At 42.7% G+C, this 24,500-nt stretch overlaps 4 protein-coding genes and 1 long non-coding RNA gene across 10 annotated transcripts; 3 read left to right on the forward strand and 2 right to left on the reverse strand.

Annotated features, from left to right (window-relative positions):
- Nucleotides 1–301: 301 nt before the first annotated feature.
- Nucleotides 302–8,710, forward strand: Septin4 (septin 4). 2 transcript variants are annotated; one of them, XM_033482116.2, is made up of 9 exons: nt 302–461; nt 615–791; nt 895–987; nt 1,468–1,633; nt 1,712–1,862; nt 3,454–3,619; nt 4,390–4,558; nt 5,086–5,167; nt 6,685–8,710. In XM_033482116.2, exons 1-9 carry the CDS (start codon nt 452–454, stop codon nt 6,844–6,846), a joined length of 1,176 nt encoding a protein of 391 aa, XP_033338007.1. In that variant the 5' UTR covers nt 302–451; the 3' UTR covers nt 6,847–8,710. The 2 variants fall into 2 exon arrangements, with proteins under 2 accessions (XP_033338007.1, XP_033338008.1); XM_033482117.2 differs by having other exon boundaries at nt 4,390–4,546.
- A 141-nt stretch (nt 8,711–8,851) lies between these two features.
- On the forward strand, nt 8,852–10,917 carry LOC117227123 (cuticle protein 7). The gene is made up of 3 exons (XM_033482123.2): nt 8,852–9,143; nt 9,886–10,035; nt 10,614–10,917. Exons 1-3 carry the CDS (start codon nt 9,132–9,134, stop codon nt 10,869–10,871), a joined length of 420 nt encoding a protein of 139 aa, XP_033338014.2. The 5' UTR covers nt 8,852–9,131; the 3' UTR covers nt 10,872–10,917.
- Nucleotides 10,918–11,125: 208 nt separating this feature from the next.
- Nucleotides 11,126–14,610, reverse strand: fbp (fructose-1,6-bisphosphatase). Its single transcript, XM_033482122.2, has 4 exons — nt 14,344–14,610; nt 12,437–12,901; nt 11,803–11,992; nt 11,126–11,491 (listed from the first exon to the last, which is right to left on the reverse strand). Exons 1-4 carry the CDS (start codon nt 14,523–14,525, stop codon nt 11,300–11,302), a joined length of 1,029 nt encoding a protein of 342 aa, XP_033338013.2. The 5' UTR covers nt 14,526–14,610; the 3' UTR covers nt 11,126–11,299.
- Nucleotides 14,611–16,930: 2,320 nt separating this feature from the next.
- LOC143259559 (uncharacterized) lies at nt 16,931–18,526 on the reverse strand. Its single transcript, XR_013033566.1, has 2 exons — nt 17,975–18,526; nt 16,931–17,824 (listed from the first exon to the last, which is right to left on the reverse strand). It is a non-coding gene; the product is annotated as an uncharacterized LOC143259559 (long non-coding RNA).
- Nucleotides 17,581–24,227, forward strand: LOC117227124 (annexin B9). 5 transcript variants are annotated; one of them, XR_013033565.1, is made up of 8 exons: nt 17,581–17,739; nt 20,762–20,803; nt 20,927–21,308; nt 21,547–21,626; nt 21,708–21,954; nt 22,146–22,327; nt 23,385–23,503; nt 23,629–24,227. XR_013033565.1 is itself a non-coding variant. In XM_033482126.2 (8 exons), the coding sequence occupies exons 3-8, from the start codon at nt 20,774–20,776 to the stop codon at nt 22,837–22,839; spliced, it is 972 nt and encodes a 323-aa protein (XP_033338017.1). In that variant the 5' UTR covers nt 17,586–17,739; nt 18,581–18,718; nt 20,762–20,773; the 3' UTR covers nt 22,840–23,090. The 5 variants fall into 5 exon arrangements, 4 of the variants coding, with proteins under 4 accessions (XP_076378576.1, XP_033338016.1, XP_076378575.1 ...); XM_033482126.2 differs by lacking the exons at nt 23,385–23,503; nt 23,629–24,227 and adding exons at nt 18,581–18,718; nt 22,789–23,090 and having other exon boundaries at nt 17,586–17,739; XM_076522461.1 differs by lacking the exon at nt 23,385–23,503.
- Nucleotides 24,228–24,500: the final 273 nt, after the last annotated feature.

The raw sequence follows: 24,500 nt of genomic DNA on the forward strand, positions 1-24,500 counted from the left end.
TCGCGTTGTTCGCCAACAGTTTCCAACAACAACAACAACACAGGAATCAACGCACCTATCTGTCGAACATCGTCGTTCGATGTGATCGCGGACCAAAAATTTCATTTAATTACCCCCTCCCCCCACTTGCTCTCTAATGACCCAAGAGAGTCGACGAGGCCTCAAACGTTAAAACAAAAAAAGGAGAAAACAACGCGCCTGTAGGCCGAACGAGAGTAGTATCGAGCACCGAACCCGCCGACAAAGCAAGGACCCCCGACAATGGAGCCGACGACTATTGATCGGTCGGCGTGGTCGCGCCAGCGCAGCGCGGCGCAGCCTCTGACCATACAAAACAGTAGCGATCTACCTTCATCCACGTTCCGTTGTGCTCCCTGTCAAACGGAGCTCGCTCGGTCCTGGGCCCGGTGCTGAATCCGCCACTGCCAAAGTGTTGTCGCGCGTGGCCAACATGTCCGGTGGTACGTGTCCGGCGCTCGTTTCCTTTGTCCGTTTTCGTTATCGCGTTATCAACGGCTAGGCGACGAGAGTAGGGAGGAGCTCGAACGAGGCGACGGTGGAATAAGTGTCGCACGAAAGTGTCTCTCTAACGATGTCGATTTCTTCTTCCGCAGACAGGGACTACATTGGGTTCGCGACGCTGCCGGAGCAGGTGCACAGGAAGTCCGTGAAGAGAGGATTCGAGTTCACGCTGATGGTGCTGGGCGAGAGCGGCCTCGGCAAGTCCACGCTGATAAACAGCCTGTTCCTGGGGGATTTGTACAAGGACAGGCGTATTCCCGATGCCGGAGGTCGGTGGACAGTGTCTCGAACGATCGAGCATAGTGCTAATGACATCGTCGTTGACGAACGTTCGTCGTCCTATTTTTTAATCGTTTGGCTTTTCGTTCGTAGAACGCATCGAGAAGACCACCACGATCGAGAAGAAGACGATGGACATCGAGGAGAGAGGTGTCAGGCTGCGTCTGACCATTGTTGACACTCCAGGTGTGGCATTCTGTCGGATCGTCGACGTTCGTTGCGCTGCGCGTTTCTGTTACGCCGGGTGATTCACCGAGCCGATATCTTCGTTATCGTTGACCGTACAGAAAAATGATAGAGGAACGATTCGCATGATTCCGAGGGGCACGTGTTACCACGAAAATGATTACTCCTCGAAGCTTATGGTTCTCGAGATTCCAAGGTCGTCGATGATTCTTTGAACGGGACCATATGTTTCTGTCGACGTGGATTGCTAGCCGAGGTCAAGACGAATCTAATGACCTATGGCAACGTGGCCGTCGCGTGACCTTGAGTGAATCGCCCTCTGTATACGTCCGCGGGAGCCGAGAGTTCTGCGCTTCGATGGCTGCTCTTATTCTCTCTCTCTCTCTCTCTCTCTCTCTCTCTCTCTGTCTTTCTCTCTCTTTCTTTGTGTGTTTGTGTGTGTTTTCGTCGACGGATCTGACCGTTCCGAAACGATTCCAGGGTTCGGCGACGCGGTGAACTGCGAGGACACGTGGAAAGCGTGCTCGACGTACATCGACGAGCAGTTCTGTCAGTACTTCACCGACGAGAGCGGCCTGAACCGGAAGAACATCCAGGACAACAGGGTGCACTGCTGCTTGTACTTCATTCCCCCTTATGGTCACGGGTACATTACAATTTCACGGCTCGATCCTCCTGGCGGATAGTCGGGACAGCCCCCGGTTATTTTACGATTCTTCCTTAGACTGAGGCAACTGGATCTGGAGGTGTTGAGGAGGCTACACCGCAAGGTGAACGTGGTCCCGGTGATCGCCAAAGCTGACACGTTGACCACGTACGAGGTGAAGAAGCTGAAGGAACGGATCCTGGCTGACATCGAGGAGAACGAGATTCAGGTAGCGTTTAGGGTTCAACGCTGATTCGATCGTCCTCGGTTAACCGATCGGTTGACTGCGGATCCTTGTGGCATTTGCACGGTCTTAAATCGTTGACAGCAGCGCACCGTCTTGTTTTTGCCACGAGACGTCTTCCAGTTGGCAGATCGTTCCGTGATCTTGGTCTCTTTCAATGATCTTTTTCAATGGTCGCTTTGAAATTGCGATGCGTTCAACGCTGAACCCGCCGTGCATTGAAAGCGACAGCGTTGCTCTATAAGATCGACGAGACTCGAATTTATTTAGCAGAGTTTTTTATTGAAAAGAATATAGTAATTTCTGCCGGAAATGTACGGAGGTCGGAATCGAAACCGGCAAATCCGAGAATACTGAGTCGCGATTCTTCGGGTCTCGCGGCTCGCTTTTTATAGAAACTCGGGGTAGTCGGCGAGAAATAATTGTACAATGATCTATACCGTCCGGATCGATTTGAAAAAGCCTCTACTGTAATCTCGCTAAGTCATTTCGCGATGAAAAATATTTGTTCATCAGCGAAAGTGAATTTTCCACCTTCGGTTTCTCCTCCTCGGAAACTCTGCGTTCGAACGTCTCTCCAGCGTCTGAAAAATTTTTCCCACGATTCCGGTTACCACGAGCTTCAAGATTAGAGTCTTCTCTTTCGAACGACGTCGAAGTTTTCGATCCACGATTTTTTCTTGCTTCTTTATCGCGGTCCGAAGCGGCCATGGTCGACGCTGCGGAAAATGAATTTTGACAGATTCTCGATTTTAATTCCGATCTTTGTTCGCTAACTTTTTTGCTTCTCGTTTTTTGCCACGATTCAAAAGCAATTCAGAAGATACACAACACGATTCTAAGGCAATTCGGAGGCCACATGCCACTATTTTTTAAGGCAATTCGGAGACCTCGTGCTACTATTTTTAAGGCAATTAGGAGGCCACATGCCACGATTCGAAGGCAAACAGATCATTTCGTATTCTCATTTCAATTATATTAATATTGTCATTCGCATGCCGTCGACCCTTAGCATCGACGTAGCAATAAATTACATAGGCGTAGCACTAGCACAGGGAAATTCGCAGCAACCCGAGATATTTGGCATTTCCGAGAGAAATTACTATATTCGGCTTAGAAAATTTATTAGAACGTTACCTACGAAAGACGTTATCTTCGAAATCTCAGCAATTTTTAAATACAAAACGTTAAACCGGCCATTTTCCACTGATTTAATGGATTCAGTCGATCGACGATCCGCGGTCTTCCTGATCAGTGACCCGATTCTATCCAATCGCGCCTCCTTTCTTCCTGAAATGAGATCACAGTAAATTCTCCCCAATTCTCCCTCGGCTTGCGAACAAAAATGGGCAATTTGGGAAGAGTTGCGCCACGTTTTTATAATCGTCGACAATCGGAGATTATAAAAACGAGCCGCGAGGCTCGAGTAATCGCATCTCCTGTTCCGGAATCGTCCATTTCTGTTTGCAAGCCGATGGACAATTCGGGAGAATTTTTACTGTAACAACGAGATCGAGAAAGTCGGGGGAGATAGAAGCAAGAGCTGGAACGCGAAAGGACAATGCTTTGCGCGTAGATATATCAGTTTCCGGACTGTGATAGCGACGAGGACGAGGAGTTCAAGCAACAGGATAAGGAGCTGAAGGCGTGCATACCTTTCGCCGTTGTCGGAAGCTCCACGGTGCTGGAGGTTGCCGGGAAGAAAGTCAGGGGCCGGCAATATCCATGGGGAGTAGTCGAAGGTAGGCTACCTGTTTTTGTATCGACGAATTTTTACCGTCAGATGATCGTGAAATACAATAATTTCTCCCTAATTCGCGCTCGGATTGCGCACAAAAATGACAATTACGGAACAGGTTGATACGATTGCCTCGACAAGGGTAACTTCAAAGCGCTGTAACTTCGTGCAGAAAAATCGCAGCAGGGTTTATTTTTTTTTCAATCGAAGGGGAAGGATCGAACTTTTTTCTACCGTAAACGGCGTTTCCGGGAGAAAGTTTTCCAGGTCCGTGCATTCGGTTGAAGTTGGCAATGTTCGATGGGATAAATATGACGATTTTTATCATGACATGGCCTCGCATTTGAAGGGTTACAGCGTCGAGGGCCCGTCGAACTTAAAATAGAGATACATAGTCTTAAAGTGGAGGTTTCAAGCTTTAATTTAAAAACATGGTCATCGTCCTACGATGATTCTTCGCGAAGTTATCGTCGAGCCAAATTCGCCCACTTTATGCGCTATAATTTCGAACGAGCAGTGTACAGTAAATTCTCCCCAATTGTCCCTCGGCTTTTAAACAACAAACGGACAATTTGCGAAGAGGTGATACGATTATCCGAGTCTCGCTTTTACAGTAAGTAAATCCTCTTTCCAAATCGTTCATTTTTGTGCTCAATCTGAACGCGAATTGGGAAAAATTTAACTGCAACTGTACAACGGAAAATTCGACGTTTCTTCTAATAAAAAGAAAAGAGAAAAAATATCGATTAACATTCTGGTTTGACTCGAACGCAGTGGAGAACCCGAAGCACAGCGATTTCGTGAAACTGCGAACAATGCTGATATCCACGCACATGCAAGACCTGAAAGACGTAACACAGGACGTGCATTACGAGAACTTCCGGGCGCAATGCATTTCCCAAATTTCGCAGCAAGCGACACGGGAACGGAGGTATCTACGCATGTAAATAAGTATTGCATTTCAGTAGGTATACCCATTCTATTAGATGTATACGTGCGTGTCCTGTACTGTCTCCCTGTCGTTGATCGGAGTTACCGTTGCACTCGGAGCACACAGAGTTAACGAAAACGTGTGTGCCATACTCCGTGCATACTCCGTGCATTCTCTATTGTATGGTAAAGTATGGTCAGCGTAGTGCATCGATTATTATTGGTATTCGACGATCACTAGGCTGCGGATTTTATGCGTTTGCCGGAATAATTGTGCAGGCGAAACGTGGAACGTCGAACAAATTTTAGGAAATTAAATTAAAATCGACTTATTAATCACGACTTATTACAATTATCTAGAAGGATAGCCTAGCAGGAAGGTCGCATTTGGCTTCTGTGTCTCTCGCAATTGACGAAGACTGTTTTTTTGTTGTACTTTTTTTTTTATTTTTGCGCATAATAATCCGCGGTCTAATGATCACGGACCAACGTGTACGAGCGTCGACTCGAGTGATCAGCTTGGCTTCGTTCTGTTCGCAGCAAATTGAAGAGAGACTCGGGCCCTCATTTCGAAAACACTATATCCGACACGGACTGGTTGCTGTTGCAAAAGGACCAAGAGGTCGGCAAATGCGATCGAACGATACCGAATCATTGATACTTCGCTTACCGAGCTCTGGCACCGGCCGACGTGTTTCGCTCGACGAGAACGACGAGACTGGAAATCTAGTTAAACTTCCTGTCGTTTCTAATCTTTCTGTTATTTCGAATAACTTATGCTGCAGTTGAGACGTTCATTGAATCGTTTCCTGCGAAACGGTCTTCGGAATCTCGAGACTTTTAAGAGAGAAAATAGCGAACGCTGTCGTATTTTACGCTTTAAAATCGTTGACATTTCTGGAGACCTTTCTCACTGGTATCCGTTGAATCGATTTCTCGATTAGAGCAGAGTAAATCCAGTGTCGTCGTAGAAAGAAACGCGCGTCGGTCGTTTTTAGTGCTCGGTAAAACTATCAGTAATTTCTCCCTAATTCGCGCTCGGATTGCGCACAAAAATGGACAATTTGGGAACAGGAGATACGATTATTCGAGCCTAGCTTGTTTTTATAGTCGTGGACGATCGGTAAAAAAATCGGTAAAAAACGAGCCGTCTACTACTTTCGTCGATGTTTCAAATTTTCGAAGAAATTGTTGATGTTCAAATAGCTATAACTTTGTGCAAAAAAATCGAATAGCAATGAAACTAGGCTTATTTTAAGACCGGAAGTGTCTACTTTCGGACAGTATTGGTCAGTTTGGTCTAAAAAAATTGATTTATGATATGACGGGTGGAAAACCGCGTTCTAGATTTTGCACAAAATCTCGACTTTTCAAAAAAATTGTCGATATTCGAACAGCTATAACTTTGTACAAAAAAATCTTAGAGCCATGGAACTAGGCTTATTTTAAAGCTGGAAGTGTCTACTTTCGGACGGTATTGGTCAGTTTCGTCTAAAAAAATTTATTTATGATATGACGGATGGAAAACCGCGTTCTTGATTTTGCACAAAATCTCGAGTTTTCGAAAAAATTGTTGACATTCGAATAGCTGTAACTTCGTGCAAAAAAATCATACAACAATGGAACTAGGCTTATTTTAAAGCCCGAAGTGTCTACTTTCGGACGCCATCCTTCAATTTCTTTAAAAAAATTTATTTGCGACACGGTGGTCGGGAGACCCCGTTCCAGACTTCACGCGAAATTTCGAACCTCTGAAACATCGACGATATTTTTAATAATATTTTTAACGGTGTCTCCTCTTATCTCCTTAAACTTATAAACGCATCTCCCCTTCTCAGATTGTCTTCGTGCGCGATCTGTGCGCGAATTGCGGAAAAATTACCGTACACCGTAAATTCTCCCTAATCTTTCTTCAGCCTATAAACAAAAATGAACAACTTGGGAAAAGAAGATACGATTATTCGAGCCTTGCACCTCGTTGTTATAATTGCCGATACCACTAAACTATAAAAACGAATCCCGAGGCCCGAATAATCGTGTCTCCTTTCCCGGAATTGCCCATTTTCGTTCGCAAACCGAAGGAAAATTCGGGAGAATTTACGGCGCTCGGTTCGTTCAACTGTTTCATTTCATCTGTAGATACGAAGAATGCAGGACATCCTCGCGCAAATGCAAGAGAAGCTGAAGGCGAACGGTCAAGTCGGACCCGGCATCGGTCTCAGAGGACGAGTGGGCAGCCTGGGTAACGACCTGGACGCCACCGAAGTCGAGAAGAAACGCAACAGTATTATAGACGTTTGAACTCGTCCGAGCGCTATAAATGTTCTAGATCGTGTCTCGGGACCGTGGAGTCCGCGTGGAACGTTCGCACAAACGGCCCGAGTGTTGCGTCGGGCCCTCGCCGGACGAATACGCACAAGATCGGTGGGTCGCGCGTTGTTCCGTAAAGAGGATCCGAGAGGTTTGCGCGCGCCTCGCGACGACGCGTGGGGCCGCACGGTAATGCTTCGAAAATTGTCCGGTCACCGAAGACCACCTGGACGACCTCACTGTTCTATCTCTTTCTCTCTATCTATCTCACGTCGTCGTACAAATCATTGTATATTTTATTGCTGGACGATTTTAGAATTCGTTAGAGTACGGTCATTTCTTCCGGGAACGCTCGAAGTCGGAATTGAAATCGGCAGATCCGAGAAGGCAGTCGACGAAGAAAGGCAGCGGTCAGCATCGCTGGTGTACATTAGTACGAACACATAGTAATGCTAGAATAAATTAATGATTTTTAATTCTTCTAATTTCGAATTTTTAGCCACGATTCGAAGGCAATTCGGAGGGCACGTGACACGATTCGGAGGCAATTCGGAGAACACGCGACGGGATTCGACGGGTCACGTATCTGGTACAGTAAATTCTCCCGAATTGGTGCAACGCTCCTATCGCCTAAAGTAGAGATTCCAGGCTTTAAAATGAGTTTAGTTTCGTTGCTCTACGATTTTTATTCACGAATTTACAGTATTTTGAATATCGTCGATGTTTTCGAAGGTTAGAAATTTCGTGTGAAGTCTGGAACGGTGTTTCCCATCCACCGTGTCGCAAATAAATTTTTTTAAAGAAATCGACGAACGGTTTCCGAAAGTAGATACTTTCAGCTTTAAAATAAGCCTAGTTGCATTGCTCTACGATTTTTTTACACAAAGTTATAGCTGTTCGAATATCAACAATTTTTCGAGATTTTATGTAAAATCTAGAACGAGGTTTCCCATCCGTCATATCACAAATCAATTTTTTTAGAAGAAACTGTCCAATATCATCCGAAAGTAGACACTTCAGGCTTTAAAATAAGCCTAGTGTCATTGCTATACGATTTTTTTGCTCAAAGTTATAGCAGTTCGAATATCATCAATATCCATTTTTGTTTATAAACTAAAGGAAAATTAAGAATAATTTATTGCACCCGCCATGTTCCTTGTAGCTCCGCGGTTTTTCACACCCAAACCCGCTTATTTTGCGTTGCCTTCGCGTGCGCATCGTACATAAATTACATAGGCGTAGGAGTAGCGCAGGGAAATTCACGGCAACCCGAAATTCGGCATTTCCGGGAGAAATTGCTGTACATCGTTGTTGGCATTACATAGAAATCTGGTGTTTATTTATTGCGTACGACGTCGACGATGCCGGGTAACACTGATCTCTGGATTCCATGAAATTTTGTACGAACGTGGGCAAAACGGTCAAATAATTTGTACGCGCGCGCGTCGATCGGTACATTGTAATATATTAATTTATAGATTTTTGAGGCATTACGACAGGCACGGGAACGATTCTGCGGAGCAAATTCGGCCGGAAATTCGACGTCGACGACGACGGAACACGCCCGTTCGTCTCGTTCGTTTGTCTACGCGCAGCGCTCCGAGGGGGCGTGGCAACGCCGCTCCGCGGGGGCGTGGCTTCGCCGCTCCTACACGCCCATGCCTGCACTAGTACAGTATTATTAACTCGACCGTACGCGGCGTTTCCACTTTTATATGCATGAGAACGTGTCCTTAGTATTGAACAATATTTGATATCGCTACCACGCACTCACACACGAACGACGTATTGTACATACAACGAATGCGAGGAGGGAAAACGACGGCGGGAATAAAGAAGCACCGCTGGAGAAGAATATTGTGACTTCTTCTTCTACTTTTCTTTTCCTTTTCCACGAATTACAATTTCGTTCGTAACGCCGTTCTGGTCGTTCCGGTCCCTGCCCCCTCCCTCCGCCGGTTATCTGGAAAACGTTTGAGAAACATTTCACCGGTAAATCGTAGTTTCGGCTCGGTGCGAAGAGCACCGGCAAGCGGTTCGACGATTAAGAAACTGCAATAAATGATTGCCGCGGTATAGCCCGGACTACTGACAATGCGGTTTTATTATTAACTATAATTATAGGTATAGGCTCGTATTAAAGTTCCCCCCTGAAATCACAGTGATTCCGTCTTCATTTCGTCGCGCCCGCGGCCGGCGACCCGGTATAAAATCCACCGGGATCCGAACTTTGTGCGATTTTCTTTCGGTGAAGTCTCGCAGGATCGTGCCGACTAATGATTCCAAAGGTTCGTACGTCATTCCATTGTTATCCGCCGCGTCCGCGCGCATTTTTCTAATCAGTCCGATCGACATTTTATACGAATTTAACGACGGCAAACGATTAGCAATTGTAAAAACGAGGCGCAGGATTCTCGAATAATTTTATCTCCTCTTCCCAAATTGTCCGTTTCCGTGTGCAATAAATTCTCCCGAATTTTGCTTCAGCTTGCAAAGAAAAATGGACAATTCGAGAAGAGGAGATGCGATTATTCGAGCCCTGCGCCTCGTTTTTTATAACTGTTGACAATCGGGAATTAAAAAGAGGAGCCGCGAGGCTCGAACAATCGCGTCTCCTCTTCCCGAATTTTGTTTACAAGCCGAAGGAAAATTCGGGGGTGAATTTACGGTAATTGTCGTTCTGCTTAAAAGTGCTAGAAAGTTGCTTAAAAATGTTCGCGACGATAATTTATTGTGAAAGCGGCGGCGAGCCGATTTTATTTGCGAAATCAAGTTATAAAGGTATAAAGATTTTCAGTGAACGATCAGTTTCGCCGGCGGATCGAATTAAGAGAGGGAATAATAATTTATAATAAATCAGGGGAATACGAATCGGTTGTTCGGTGTTTCTTTCGCGGTGATGTAAAACATAATGTTAAGCGTAAATTAAAGCCGCTGAGGGCTTTGTTAGTTGCCGGCACAGCCTGAAGTTAAATTGGAAAAGGTATATTTGGTGATTAGCGGTGATTAGCTGTGTCGTTCTTATTACAGGCACTCCTGTTAACGATGATGTTGGCAGGAATTTTGAGCGAACCTCAAGGACCTGCCTACCTTCCTCCGCAAGGCACCCGAACACCCACTGGCGGCGGTGGCGGCGGCGGCGGCGGCGGTAACGTTGGTCATCCAGACGAGTGGGCCGGAGTGAGTATTGTTTTCCATCCAGTAGACCGATTACGGGCTATTTACCGATCCCAAATATCTGCTAATTATATCTGCTAATAATATATAATATATATAATATAATATATTATATATATTCAATATATTCAATATATATTGCAATTCAATGTTTTAATTAAACTATACAAGTGTATAATATTAAAAAATATTTTCATTAATTTTACAATGGAAATGATATGTTCCTGAGGACATTTGAAGCAACTTTTTCCTCAGCGAAAATTCAATCCGCGGCTTCGTTCACGAGTTATTAGCGAAAAACAGCGACCAATGAGAGACGAGCTCGCCCAGCGCTAGGCGGCCGAGCCAATGAGGCGAGCCTGTGCCTCGCGCGCCTCGTTGGCTGCGCCGCCTCGCGCCAGTCGAGCTCGCCTCTCATTGGCCATTGGTCTTTCCTTAATAACTCGTGAACGAAGCCGCGGATTGAATTTTCGCTAAGGAAAAAGTTGCTTCAAATGTCCTGAGGAACCCAACATTTCCGGTTGGTTCAGTTTCGATGCAACGCTCGGTTCCTGGAATGAAATATTCGCGCTTGCTTTCAGGACCCAGCGAACTACGAATTCTCGTACGAAGTCCAAGACGCGGTGGCTGGTTTGGACTTCGGCCATCACGAGTCGCGCAAAGACAGCGAGGCGTCAGGGACGTACCACGTGCTGCTGCCGGACGGCAGGACCCAGATCGTCGATTACGTCGCCGACGATGCCGGATATCGTCCCATGGTGCGGTACGAGGGCACCGCCACCTTCCCCGCCCCAGCACCCTCCCCCGGGGGATCCGCCAACGAAGGATACAGATACTAATCGCTTCACGGTGTATATAAATAAAAAATTCAAAGACTAACTCGAACTCCGCGTAACCCTGAACGATTGATTTTCCATCGAGACGCGCTCTGCTCCTGATGTAACATTAATTTTCCATTAAGACGCGCTGCTCCTGATGTAACATTAATTTTCCATTAAGACGCGCTGCTCCTGATGTAACATTAATTTTCCATTAAGACGCGCTGCTCCTGATGTAACATTAATTTGTTTAATAATGTAAACTAAGACGCTGCTCCTGACGTATAACGTTCATCATCGATTCGGATGAGCGTCGTGTTTAATGACTTAATTTTTGATGTTGACTCGACAGTTTACACAAACTTGTATTTGTTCGATCTCGATGATATACGAAGAGTTTGTAAAACATTCGCAGTAGAAATTGCACTATTCTTTTTTCTATGGTTATTTCACGCGGTCTTGCTCTTCCCGATGAAACGCAAAAGTTCCTCCACGTCCTCTTTCGAGCCCAGGAAACAAGGCGATCGTTGGTGAATTTTCTCCGGCACAATGTCCAGAATGTCGATCTCCCCGTTCGACGACATGCCGCCCGCTTCCCTTATTATGTGCGCTAAGGGGGCGCACTCGTACAACAGTCGGAGCTACGATGAACAACGTTATAGAGTCATTAATACAGTAGAACGTATAATAATATCAATATGGTGATATCAAAATATAAATAAATAATATATAGTATAAAATATAATACATAATGCATATGTAAGTAAGTAAAAATATAAAATATGTAATAATCGATGGCTAGAACGTATAATAATATAAATATGGTGATATCAAAATATACATAAATAATATATAGTATAAAATATAATACATAGTATATATGTAAGTAAGTAAAAATATAAAATATATAATAATCGATGGCTAGAGGCAACTGATAAGTTATTAAGCATACCTTGCCGGATGGATTAGTTTTGGTCGCCGGATACATGAATATTCCGCCATACTTAATAGTCCTGTGAACGTCGGCCACCATGGAGCCCACGTATCTCAAGCTATAGGGTTTTCCAGTAGCTGGATACTTTTTCGAGTGAACGTACTCTTTGATGGGTGCCTCCAATTGGCTCTCGAGGCCCTCGTTTATGCTTTAAAAAATTCAATAAATAATGTATCTATTTGAAACCACGCTGGATAAATTAATTGTACCGATTTAATAAATATAGCATGTCCGAAAAATGTCTCGGAAATGGTGGGTTCCTGAGGTAATTTCAAGTGACTTTTTCCTTAGCGAAAATGCAATCCGCGGCTTCGTTTACGAGTTATTTACGAAAAACGGTGACCAATGGGAGGCGAGATCCAGCTGGCGCGAGGCGGCCGAGCCAATCAGCGGAACGGGGCTTCGTGCGCGCGTTGGCTTAGGCCGCCTCGCGCCAGTCGAGCTCGCCTCTCATTGGTCGCCGTTTTTCGCTAATAACTCGTAAACGAAGCCGCGGATCGCATTTTCGCTAAGGAAAAAGTTGCTTCGAATGACCTCAGGAACCTCTTATTACTAGATTCCGAGATGTTTTTAGCACACCGTGTAGAATTACCTGTATATTTCTCCTTTAGGGGGAACCCTCATGTTCCTGTCGGTTAAAATAAATTCGCCAATCGCAGGATCATAAGTGAACCCGTTCACCCCGCGGCCAATCGACAGCACGATCATGGTCGCGGAACCGTATACCGCGTATCCAGCAGCGATTAAATTTCTACCTGGTTGCAGAGCGTTCGCCACCAATGGCGATTTCGTCGGCTCTGGTTTCTTGTAGATTCCGAAAATCGATCCGACCGTCACCAGACAATCGATGTTCGACGATCCGTCCAACGGATCGAAGCAAATTATGTATTTCCCCTGTTTCTCGACCTCCACCTCGATCGCGTTCGGGTTCTCCTCGCTCACGAGGACGCAGCTCGTGAACGAAGACGTTAACATGTTTATGAACAGGTCGTTGCTAAACATGTCCAGCTTTCTCACCTGCTCCCCTTGGACGTTCGTGGACCCAGCTATGCCGTACCTGAGTCAACAATCACAAAATCACCCTTTTCGTACATTTTTCTACACCAATGTTTATATAAATTGTATTTCCGTGAAAGTTTTCTGAGACGAAATGTTCGTGAGAAAAAGATTGCGGTATTGTTACAGCTTCTCGCGCGCTGTGTCTACGAACAATTTTTTCAACGGGGATGAATTATACACGAAAAAAGTAGAGATTTCAGGCTTTAAAATGAGTTCGGGTTCGTTGCTCTACGATTTTTATTCACGAATTTACAGTGTTTTGAATATCGTCGATGTTTCGAGAGTTAGAAATTTTGTCTAAAGTCTGGGGCGAGGTTTCCTATCCACCATGTCGCGAATAAATTTTTTTAAAGAAATCGACGAACGACTTTCGAAAGTAGATAGTTCCAGCTTTAAAATAAGCCTAATTGCATTGCTCTACGATTTTTTTACACAAAGTTATAGCTGTTCGAATATCAACAATTTTTCGAAAATTCGAGATTTTGTGTAAAATCTAGAACGAGGTTTCCCATCCGTCATATCATAAATCAATTTTTTCAGAAGAAACTGACCAATACCATCCGAAAGTAGACATTTCGGGCTTTAAAATGAGCCTAGTTCCATGACTCTACGATTTTTTTTCACAGAGTTATAGCTGTTCGATTATCGACAATTTTTTCGAAAATTTGAAGCTTCGACAAAAGTGGTAGACGGCTCGTTTTTATAGTAAACAATCGTCAACGACTATAAAAACGAGACGCAAGGTTCGAATAATAGTGTCTCCTGTTCCCAAACTGTCCACTTTTGTGCGCAAACCGAGCGCGAATTAGGGAGAAATTACTGTGTTTGCTGAATATTCGCTTAACATTTGCTGAACAACAGCGACGATAGGATAACAATATATCTGCCACACCGAAAGATAGTCGCTTGATCGGACTGTATCGTTGAAATATCCAATCGGTATTCGCGTTATTTACATTCGGCAACGCTGTAATATTTGTTTTTCGAATATGTCGCTATAGAACGCGGACTTTGTACGCTAATTTAAAGCGCTGTATTCGTTCGTTTTACACGTATAATACTTTTACTGTACAGCGTTTATTAAGTAATTGTTGGTATTTATGTCACCCTATTTTAATCATTATTCCTACGGTTACGAAGTTAATTTAAAATTGTTAAACATTCGTTTAAAAAAAAATTTATATATATTATATATTTTTAAGTATTCACGACGAAAAGCGTAAGTTCGCTTAGCATATTAAATGATCATCTTAAAATCAGGTTCTTAAGTAATCATTTAAAAATCAGGTTCTTAAATGATCATTTTAAAAACAAGTTTTTAAGTACACATTTTGAAATTACACTTTTTAAACGTTCGTTGTAAAATGATAGTTTCTCAAGTGTCTATGTCGAGGGCAAATTTTTTAATTATTAATTCAGGTACGTTGATTATCTACTCACATATTGGCGATACCGGCTTTCCTGACCGCGGAGCTGATCGCCCTCACAGTCGTCTGTATGCTATTCAAGAGCTGACTTAGGTCACCGGTGGCGGACGGTATTTTCTTTTGTTCGGCCAGGACAAATCTGGTCAAGGTCATGCAATCAGAATCTAACGCCGGTCCTGGGCCCTTCGAAGCCATTTTTCGGGAATGTGTATCTCTGTGTTTGCGTTGCTCGGCTCGGCGCGATGCCAGTGACGAAACTAATGCGAATATGTACCGTTGGGCCGCTGTTATATAAACTCGCCGGACTTCTTAATACTTCTTATCTGCATAGTTGATGTTTATACTCGAAAGAGAAAAAGTATCGCCGCGATTTACACAGCCGCCGGTCTATGGGAATAAAAATATCGGTGCTCATTGCGTTATCAATTAAGGTCAAACAGGCTCTTGAATCATTTTTTTGGACAGATTGTACCGTATCGACGAAGATAGCAATGTGTGTGACACAACACAAAAACCAGCCGGATTTAGAAGTCTCAATATTTTCATAGACTTATTTATAAAATAGCTAGGGTTATCAAGATAATGCAGGTTAAGCATATGATCGCTAAAAATGCTCGACTGTTGTTCTTCGGCGGCCTTAATTTTCTGTAGAATTAATTGAAAAAAAAGAAAAATCGAATCTTTCGCTTTGAGACCTTTTTTACGATTCAGGGGTGATTATGGTATTATTTTTGTAGCCTTATAAACATTTAGACTATCGTAATGCTTTTGTTCGATGGCTAATGGACCGAGCATGGCCTACAATTGTTTATTTAATAATAAGAAAAGCACCGTGCAAGGTCGCCTGCAGACATTAATTATGGCGAAATTAGGGCATAAAAGACTAAACAAAGAGCACAGGACTGTTCGGGAGAATCTGCTGCATCGATATCGTGCAAGAAACCTAAACGACAACAACGTATAATATAATTAATTAACATAATAGTTAACCAAACTTTGAAGAGCAATTATTTACTTTTCCTAATACTATCATTTGTTTTTTTATACGAAACCGATGCAGTAGACTCTCCTGAACATATCGATACCCTTTTTTCCATTTTTTATGCATTAATATTGCCGTAATTAATGTTTTTACTCGACCATGCGTTGTCCATATACGAGCGACGGTGTCGCCTCTGTCGGGAGAACAACGAAGCTCCGAACGATGTCCGTACAGCGCCAATTCGTGCAGTGGCAAAACGCTCAAACTGTTCGCCGAACTCGACTGCTGGTAAATTTCTAGTTGTTTCAGCTTCCCGCCGCAAGATGGCAGCACCTAAAACTTTCACTTACCATCCAGCATTGTAAACTGAAATTGAATCGTCGTATAGTTTGAGCGTTTCTCCGCTGCGTGGCGCTACTTCGAACATTCGCGGAGCAATAAATTCGCGCCGGAATTTCCGTTGTTTCTCACGTGTGCAGCGGCACGAATCATTCGCAGCGGTTAATTTATGACAGCTAGTTACAGTCTGCCGAGCGACTGGGAACAAGATTCTTGGAAAATAAGGACAAGGTGATGGTCAAGTGAATCATTGCTCGGTTTCTCGGAGAATGCGACGTTTCGAATATTTCGTTCGCCGCGATAATGAGGCGTAACGTGTGTGTACTCGGATATCGGTTTATCTCACGGTAGAGCGCTACCGGAACGGTAATTACACGCTACTCGCAAGAACACTTCCGGTCTGCGGTTTGAACGTCGAGATAAAACGAATCGATAAAAAGGATCTGTTGAAATCTCTTCTATAACCGCGAGCACTGAAATATTTCTTGTCCTTCGTACGAATATATTTTATCCTACGAACGACGGATATCGATTTCTTGAGTCATTAGACGTTTCTGGGTGTTGTCGAACGCGCCGATGACAAATTACGATCGAATGCTGATGAGTCAATCGTTCTGCCGGAACGAATGAATGTATAATTATGACGAGTGCATACGCGTGGAACGTTACGTCATACACGTGACACGACAAACAATTCCTACAGAATCCGATGCGTTCGAGAAACAGAAATCAGATCGTCTTCGTCTTCCGGAATTTATTTCTCCTCGACCATGCAAGTTGTACGAACGATTTTCGCGCAGAAAAATTCTCCGAACTGTAATGCGCACGACGATACGTAATTTTGTAACCGTGTGAACATTTAAACGGGCGCAAATAATTTTTAACCCCTTAATGCACGGTCTTTTTTAAAAAGGCCAACCAAAAGAAATCAATTTTTTTTAATAGAAAAAAACACAATTTAGAACGTTGTCTTGGCAAGAAAATTACAAAAATAATCCAAATTTTTATTGCAATTTTGGATTTTACTATTATTATTATTATTATTACTGTTATTATTACTATCATTATGTTATTATTATTATTACTATTATTATTATTATTACTGTTATTATTACTGTTATTATTATTATTATTATTATTGTTACTATTATTATTATTATTATTATATTTTATTTTACATTATATTTTAGTAAAGCATATATTGAAAAATGAGCGAATCAGAATCTGAATATGATTACGCTGTCGGAAAGCGGCTCACAAGGAAGAGATAAGTCGTAAGTGATAAGTATAGAAAAAGGATATATTTTATACTTGAATAAGTAAGTGTTATAGCTTACAATCCCATGTAAACGATAAACATCAATAAAACGATTGTCTTTTTTTTGCTTTCACATTGTTATTTTCAATTCTCGATTGCATTCGAGCGTGAAAAATTCTAGCAACATAAAGTACAACGCCGCTCGAATTATCTCGAGTGCGCACAGTTTGGCCAGTTTAGCGCGCTCGAGTTAACTCGAGCGTGCACGTTGAGGGGTTAAAGCGGATCTCGATTCACCGGTGTCTCTATTATTTTTGTATTATTTATGCCGCGGTCGTTAGATTCGAACAGGAGGCTGGAAATAGATGCGGTAAATTCTCTCGCAAATTGTCCCCCGGCTTTTAAACAAAAGTGGCCGATTCGGGAAGAGGGAAGAGGCGACTGTTCGAGCCGTTCCGCGGCTCGTTGTTAACAATCGGAAATTTTCGTTCGCCGGGAGACAATTTTATAGAATTTACCGTGTTACTCGTTAACCGGGAGATCTGTGACGCAGAGTCAATTTGTAGCTGCAACGCGATCATTCGTCGTCATCCTCGTCGGGCGTCTCTTCATCGACGCCCCCCTCCTCCCCCCGGCGCTACCGACGCCACCAATTCCGCCGTCTCGTCTTTATATACTGCCGCTACGTTCCGGTGCACAGTCTGTGCGCATACACGTAACAATATTGAACTGCGACGAATTTGGTGACAGTTCGTTTGACGATCCAGTGGCGGCGACTTAGAATATTTGCCGGGCGTGCCTCTCGAGAGTCCTCTCCAGTGTTCGACGAGGTAAAGTGACAGTTCCGCATGTTCGTTGTCGTTCGAATATTTCGGGCCCGTATCCCCGACGATCGACGACGACGACGAATTCGAGCTATTTAACGAGAAATTACGAAATATAAACGATTAATTCGACGAGGAATAATTTGTGCTCGATCGCGTTCGTAAATTCAACACGATTCGCTGTTATGTCAGCCTCCTTTGTCGAGCGCGATACGAATTCCTATCGGATTACGTTACTGACCTCGCCGATGGAACGTGTCGCAACACATCTAAATACCAACAATAATTCCAATATCGTCGATCATGCCGCTTCTGCATCGGAAACGTGACTCATTCGCGTCGATCGCGCTCCAAAGAACACCAGCCGAAGTCATAATAGCTGTCCTCTAGCTCCTATAGTCCGCAACGTATCCACCGGACAGCTATTAAGACTCCGTGGTCTTTCTCGATGAACGAGACAAATTTCGCTGAACGCGCGATCGAAATGAAACGTAGATAACTCTGTCGGGTCTAAAGCGACCCGAGTTCGACCATCCAAGAGCCGCAGGCTTTGTACTAGACCGAGCATTGCGTTTTCTGCGCCGCGAGACCCGGAGTTCATCGATAGTCATAACAGCTGTCCAGCCTGCGCCACGCATGCGGCATTCGGGGCATGGCAACGGGCTGGACATCTATTTTGACTATCGACGCTGCCGAGCACAGTCTCTCCTTCGAGATAGCGGCACGAGCGTCGAATAAAAAGCGGTGTACTAGAACGAAACGGGGATTAGGCGCGTTGTCGGGCATCCGTGCCATTCTGTGTACGTTCCTACCATCTCCCACCACATTTTCGCCATCCTGCTGGCAGATTCTGCAGCCGCTCGCCGGCCTCGCCGCGCCGGTTCGCCGTTCAGTCGACTACGAGGATCGTGCGGAACCGGTACCGGCGCATCACTGGGAACCAGTTAACCCGTTACACCGTCGCAAGAAGCTCTGCCACACCCTGGTCAGTCTTATTGTTCGCCGATCGATAACAACTTTCGGCCACCGTCCGTTTCTTGGCCGGTTTTCCGGCCGGGTTTTTCTCTCTCTCTCTCGACATTCCGCGACCTGTGAGCTCATCGTTTAACGAGTTCCTGATGACGCGGGCGCTATTTTCACGGCTGCGGGGCCTACGACGCTTCCGAGAAGTAGTCCATTAAACGGTACAGTTTCGTTCGGGAAGGTTGGGGACCCCGGAACTTTGTCCGACGAAAAGTGGGGGATCGTCGTACGTGAATCCTGCGAAACGAGTTGTTCCGATTTTGTCGATCTTTCCGATTTCAAATTTGTCGGATTTATATCTTATTGTCGTTTGGAACGGTGTCAATATAAATATTTATAGATATTTATAGATATTTATTTTTTTATAGAGGAGTAAGAGATTTCTGGCGATAAATATAATTGTTGCTAGGGTCAATGATCGTTCTAGAATTGAATAATAATTTTCCAAGTCGATGGATGCTGGTTGAAATGATTATTTATATTTTTATAAACTAATAAGAGATTTCTGGCGATAAATATAATTGTTGCCAGAGTCCATAATCGTTCTAGAATCGAATAATAATTTTCCAAGTCGAAGGAAACCGGTCAAAATGATTATTTATATTTTTATAAACTAGTAAGAGATTTCTGATAATAAATATAATTGTTGCCAGGGTCAATGATCATTCTAAAATCGAATAATAACTTTCCAATTCAAAGGAAACCGGTCAAAATGATTATTTATATTTTTATAAACTAGTAAGAGATTTCTGATAATAAATATAATTGTTGCCAGGGTCAATGATCATTCTAAAATCGAATAATAACTTTCCAATTCAAAGGAAACCGGTCAAAATGATTATTTATATTTTTATAAACTAGTAAGAGATTTCTGACAATAAATACAATTGTTGCCAGAGCCCATAATCGTTCTAGAATCGAATAATAATTTTCCAAGTCGAAGGAAACCGGTCAAAATGATTATTTATATTTTTATAAACTAGTAAGAGATTTCTGATAATAAATATAATTGTTGCCAGGGTCAATGATCGTTCTAGAATCGAATAATAATTTTCCAAGTTTCTCATATCGTTTCTAGGAAATTTGCTGAAATTATAAATACTCTTTCTTCGAAAACAAAGCACGCGGGCGTATAGGTTTAGTATCAAGTATCTCGTCGAACTTATCGATTTCATTGATTTTAGAATCTTGTTCTTGGCTAGGCACTTAAGGTGTCCAGTCGTGATTGACGGCCCCCGTTTCTAGGTCAATCGAACGTCTTCCTTCGTTTACACGCCACGTACTTTCTATTCCGGCGGCATTTATTTATCAAATGGCTTCCGAATAATGCAGAATACACAGTTCTTATCGTGCAAGCACTGTCGAATGGTTCACAGCGTAATCATTTTTATCTATGAAGTCATAAAACTCGAGAGCCGTGCATAAATTTGTATCGCCGCGTCATTCTATGTATTCGTCGGACAGAATGCTCGATGCGTGAAGGAGATTACGACTATCGTGCACAGGCACAAAAAATAAATTTCACTCGCGATTTTAATTGCAAAATCATGATTGAAATTTACGCATATTCGAATAATATAATATATAATATAAATATATAAATATAATATATAATATAAATATAAATATATAAATATAATATATAATATAAATATATAAATATAATATATATATATATATATAAAATAATATAAAATTACGTATATTCGAGTATTATGCGTACATTCTCTAAAAGCTCGTGAAGCATGTATTTTCTAAACAATTTTTTTCGTTTTGTTTTGTAGTCATGAATTCTACCGAGACTGAATTAGGGTATATTGTGAGTACGTTGTGTCCGTCGTGGCGATTTGATGTTTTTTGTACACAGAACTGCTAGAGAAGTGTCGTAGAATTTCTAATCTGTGCATATAACAAAGTCCGAATCAATTTATTATCGTTTTCTTAAATGTTCGACGCTGTACATTGTTCGCACGGAAATTCATAATTCCCGATTCGTTTGTTACAGATCATTTGTACAATGTCGGCCAGCCAGTACTACCACGTGCAGGTATGTAATTTGAAAAAAAGTTGTCGCAACAGATTTTACGCACATAACCTTACATAACCTAAATCAAACGATGTAGCATAGCATTGGAACCGGAATTTAATTTTCTGACATTCTGTTTTTCAGTGCACACCAACGGTGTACCCCGCGGACCCCTTCGACGCCGAAGAGGACGCATCGCTCCTGCGTGCTGCCATGAAGGGTTTCGGCACCGACGAGCAGACCATCATCGACGTGCTGGCCCATCGCGGTATCGTGCAACGTCTCGAGATCGCCGACAAGTTCAAAACGATGTACGGAAAGGACCTGATCGAGGAACTGAAGTCCGAGCTCGGTGGTAATTTCGAGAACGCTATTCTGGCACTGATGACACCGTTGCCGGAGTACTATGCTAAAGAACTGCACAACGCGATTTCTGGGATGGGCACCGACGAGGGAGCTCTTATCGAGGTCCTGGCATCCCTCAGCAATTATGGGATTAAAACCATATCCGCTGTCTACAAAGATCGTGAGCGAACGTTTATTATCAATATATATATATATATATATATATAATAATATAATATAATATAATAATATAATAATAATATAATACAATATAATAATAATATAATATAATATAATAATATAATAATAATATAATATAATATAATAATATAATAATAATATAATATAATATAATATATATTATCAAAATATTTCCGAGGATTGTTCGAACTTCGTTGTAATCAAAATTATGGTTGCAGTGTACGGGAGCGAGTTGGAGGACGATCTGAAGAGCGACACGTCCGGATATTTCAAGAGGCTGCTGGTTTCGCTCTCGTGTGTAAGTGAAATTCATCGATGCGAACATCGTCGCATGGTCGAACGAAGCTAATTATTAAATTATGAAAAATACTATCGACAGGCCAGCAGGAACGAGAATCCTGACGTGGACGTCGAGGCAGCGACCGAGGATGCTCAGAGGCTGGTGGAAGCTGGCGAAGGCCAATGGGGCACAGACGAAAGCACATTCAACGCTATCCTGATTACCAAAAGCTATCCTCAGCTGCGAAAAATTTTCGACGAGTACGAACGTCTCACTGGGAACAGTCTCGAGACGACGATCAAGGATGAATTCTCGGGGTCCATCGAAGACGGCTACCTTGCAGTCGGTGAGGCGGAAAAACCAATTTTTCGACGGCCGATTTATTTAATTTGCAACATTTCTGAAGCGATATTTAATTATATACAGTTAGATGTAACAGCAGAGATTTTCAGAACCGTAAACTACGAGTCCTGCCACCCCCGAGAAATATGATCGCACGTTTTAATTATCGCGTCAATCAATTGCTTTCTGTTTCAGTGAGATGTGCCCGAGACAAGACTGGATACTTCGCGAAGCGTCTTAATCACGCAATGAAAGGAATGGGCACCGACGACACAACATTGATCCGGATAATAGTTGCTCGCTCAGAGATCGATTTAGGAGACATTAAGAACACCTACCAAAGAGTTTACGGACGATCACTCGCCGAAGACATCGACGTAAGTTGAAACTGCAACGTGTAGTTTCGAAGTCCAACCTCTCGGGGCCAATTCAGCAAAGTTCTTTCACCGTCTAAACCATTTATATTTCCCGCCTCGAGTCCGATAAAGTCAAGTACTACTTTAACTACGGCGAATAATCGGTCAACTGCAGAATACTATTTTAACTACGGAGGATAATGCTGTAATTGCAGAATACTATTTTATTTACGGTGGATAATGGTTTAATCGCAGAATACTATTTTACCCGCAATGAGCTTCTGTTTTATCAACGGAGAAAAGACGGAAATTTTAAATTCGAAACAAATTTAAAACACTATTTTTTGCTGAAGGAATCTGTGAGGTTGGATCTCGTTCACCCGCATAACCGTGCACATATATGTTGTAATTATGCCCGGAAACAATTATTAACCATTTACTGTATTATACTCCGGCTGTCCATGACTCTCCATGAATTTCAGGACGACTGCTCGGGCGACTACAAGAGACTCTTGCTTACCCTACTTGGATGAAAACATTTCATGTTCGACAGCTTCTCTTTCGTTTCACATTAAACACTGTACAGTGTCAAATTCGTTGTTCCCTGGAACGGTGTCGCGAAGCTTCCTAGAATGCTTATGTTAATCCGATGATATTAACGGTGATTATGGTGTTGCGTGGTTGCCTTCTCTGATATTCCTATTAAATATTACAACGATATACGATTACATATTTTCAGTCTCCATGAGACTAGACAAATAAAAAAAAAAGATCACGTTTATAATTTTCTTATTTGTTATTAAACAATTCGTACTCCTGACATCACCACATAACCCTCTAATTCGACTAATCGATCTGACGAGCCTCGCGCGGGACGAGTTCGAAAATTTGAATTTTCGAAATCCGGTTCCCGCGCGACGCCGCAGAAAATGGCGCGACTTTCGATATTAACCCTGTACTAAAATCGGCTCGGAGAACGAAATCTAACATTGCCCGAGAATGAAATAGGGAATTATACTAGAACGTTCTCGGCATTGGCGTTGCTTTAATTCTCTCTACAATCTGTTTGCATTTACAGAACGACTGCGGCGACGATTTTAAGCGGCTTCTGATCGCACTGTTGTGTTAACGAAAGTCATGGAAGGGCTCTGCTCTCTATAAGAGCTCGTCTAACCTCGATACCGTGAATAATCCCACGTAACTGTACCACTTGTTTTTTTTTAATAAAAATCTGCACGTTGGTCAACGGAGAGCTATTCATTTACTATCAGTTAATCAGTGTGACGTGCATCGAGAACACCTGTGTCTTCTCTTTTTTCCAGAACGATTGCACAGCCGAGTGGAAAAGACTTCTGATCGCGATGCTGAATTAGGATCCCAAAATTAGGCTCTCTCTCTTGCTCGCTATCTGTCTCTATATCCGGATTAATACTCAATTGTTACTGTTCACGATAGCCCAGCCGTTGCAAAGAGGCCGCAGGCACACAAGGGTCAAGGTCGAGTATTGGAAATTGTCGTTGAGCATTGGGGAATCTCTGAAAAATTGAACCAAAGAATGTTTAAATTAAATTAGTGCGACGTTGCAAAATTATAGCTGGCCAAGAGAAAAAAAGAAAGCGAAACAGATCTGTAAAAATCGGTACGATGATTTCCGATGGTCGTGAGAACAGATAGAAATGTTACATTCCATTTTTGAAAATACAGTAGAGTTAGTTTGAATTTTATTATAAATGATTTTTATATATTTTTTACTGCTGGTTCTACGACACATTTTAATAAGCGGAAAATATTTATTTTCTAATATTTTTTTATTCGTCGTGTTAACGTCAGCCGCGTCGGCAGCTTGAATATTTTAAGCAAACACTACTTTTTAATCTTGCTACGAATCATTGTATTGCGAAATAAATGTCTGTTCATGAAACGAATGTTTATTACCCGATTCTCCAGGCGAAACGTGTTACAAAGGGATATTATTTCCGATCAACGTAATTATAATTAATAGAAGTGCAATGTGGAGATTTTTAAACAATTGCAACCGATCCCAGTGTACCCTGTGTTGGTAATGCAGAGAGTATCAATCAATAAAATCTCACCCTCCTTTCGATTTTTGAAACTTTTGTGCCAAATAGATGCAACAAATCTTCGCCAAATCATCGACAGTTATTATTATTTCATACGTAAAACATTAAAACTC

This window comes from Megalopta genalis, chromosome 5 (assembly GCF_051020955.1).
Source record: "Megalopta genalis isolate 19385.01 chromosome 5, iyMegGena1_principal, whole genome shotgun sequence".
Taxonomy (NCBI): domain Eukaryota; kingdom Metazoa; phylum Arthropoda; class Insecta; order Hymenoptera; family Halictidae; genus Megalopta; species Megalopta genalis.

Excerpts from the sequence above, each read along its gene's own strand:
- LOC117227123 (XM_033482123.2), top strand. Across the intron at positions 10,036-10,613 it reads ATCCAGACGAGTGGGCCGGA|GACCCAGCGAACTACGAATT; the intron begins GTGAGTATTGTT and ends GCTTGCTTTCAG.
- Septin4 (XM_033482116.2), top strand. Across the intron at positions 792-894 it reads GCGTATTCCCGATGCCGGAG|AACGCATCGAGAAGACCACC; the intron begins GTCGGTGGACAG and ends TTTCGTTCGTAG. Across the intron at positions 3,620-4,389 it reads TCCATGGGGAGTAGTCGAAG|TGGAGAACCCGAAGCACAGC; the intron begins GTAGGCTACCTG and ends ACTCGAACGCAG.
- fbp (XM_033482122.2), bottom strand. The coding sequence starts at position 14,525 with ATGGCTTCGAAGGGCCCAGGACCGGCGTTAGATTCTGATTGCATGACC. Across the intron at positions 11,993-12,436 it reads CCTAAAGGAGAAATATACAG|CATAAACGAGGGCCTCGAGA; the intron begins GTAATTCTACAC and ends AATTTTTTAAAG. Across the intron at positions 11,492-11,802 it reads AAACTAATCCATCCGGCAAG|CTCCGACTGTTGTACGAGTG; the intron begins GTATGCTTAATA and ends TGTTCATCGTAG.
- LOC117227124 (XM_076522461.1), top strand. The coding sequence starts at position 20,774 with ATGTCGGCCAGCCAGTACTACCACGTGCAG. Across the intron at positions 20,804-20,926 it reads GCCAGTACTACCACGTGCAG|TGCACACCAACGGTGTACCC; the intron begins GTATGTAATTTG and ends TCTGTTTTTCAG. Across the intron at positions 21,627-21,707 it reads TGCTGGTTTCGCTCTCGTGT|GCCAGCAGGAACGAGAATCC; the intron begins GTAAGTGAAATT and ends TACTATCGACAG.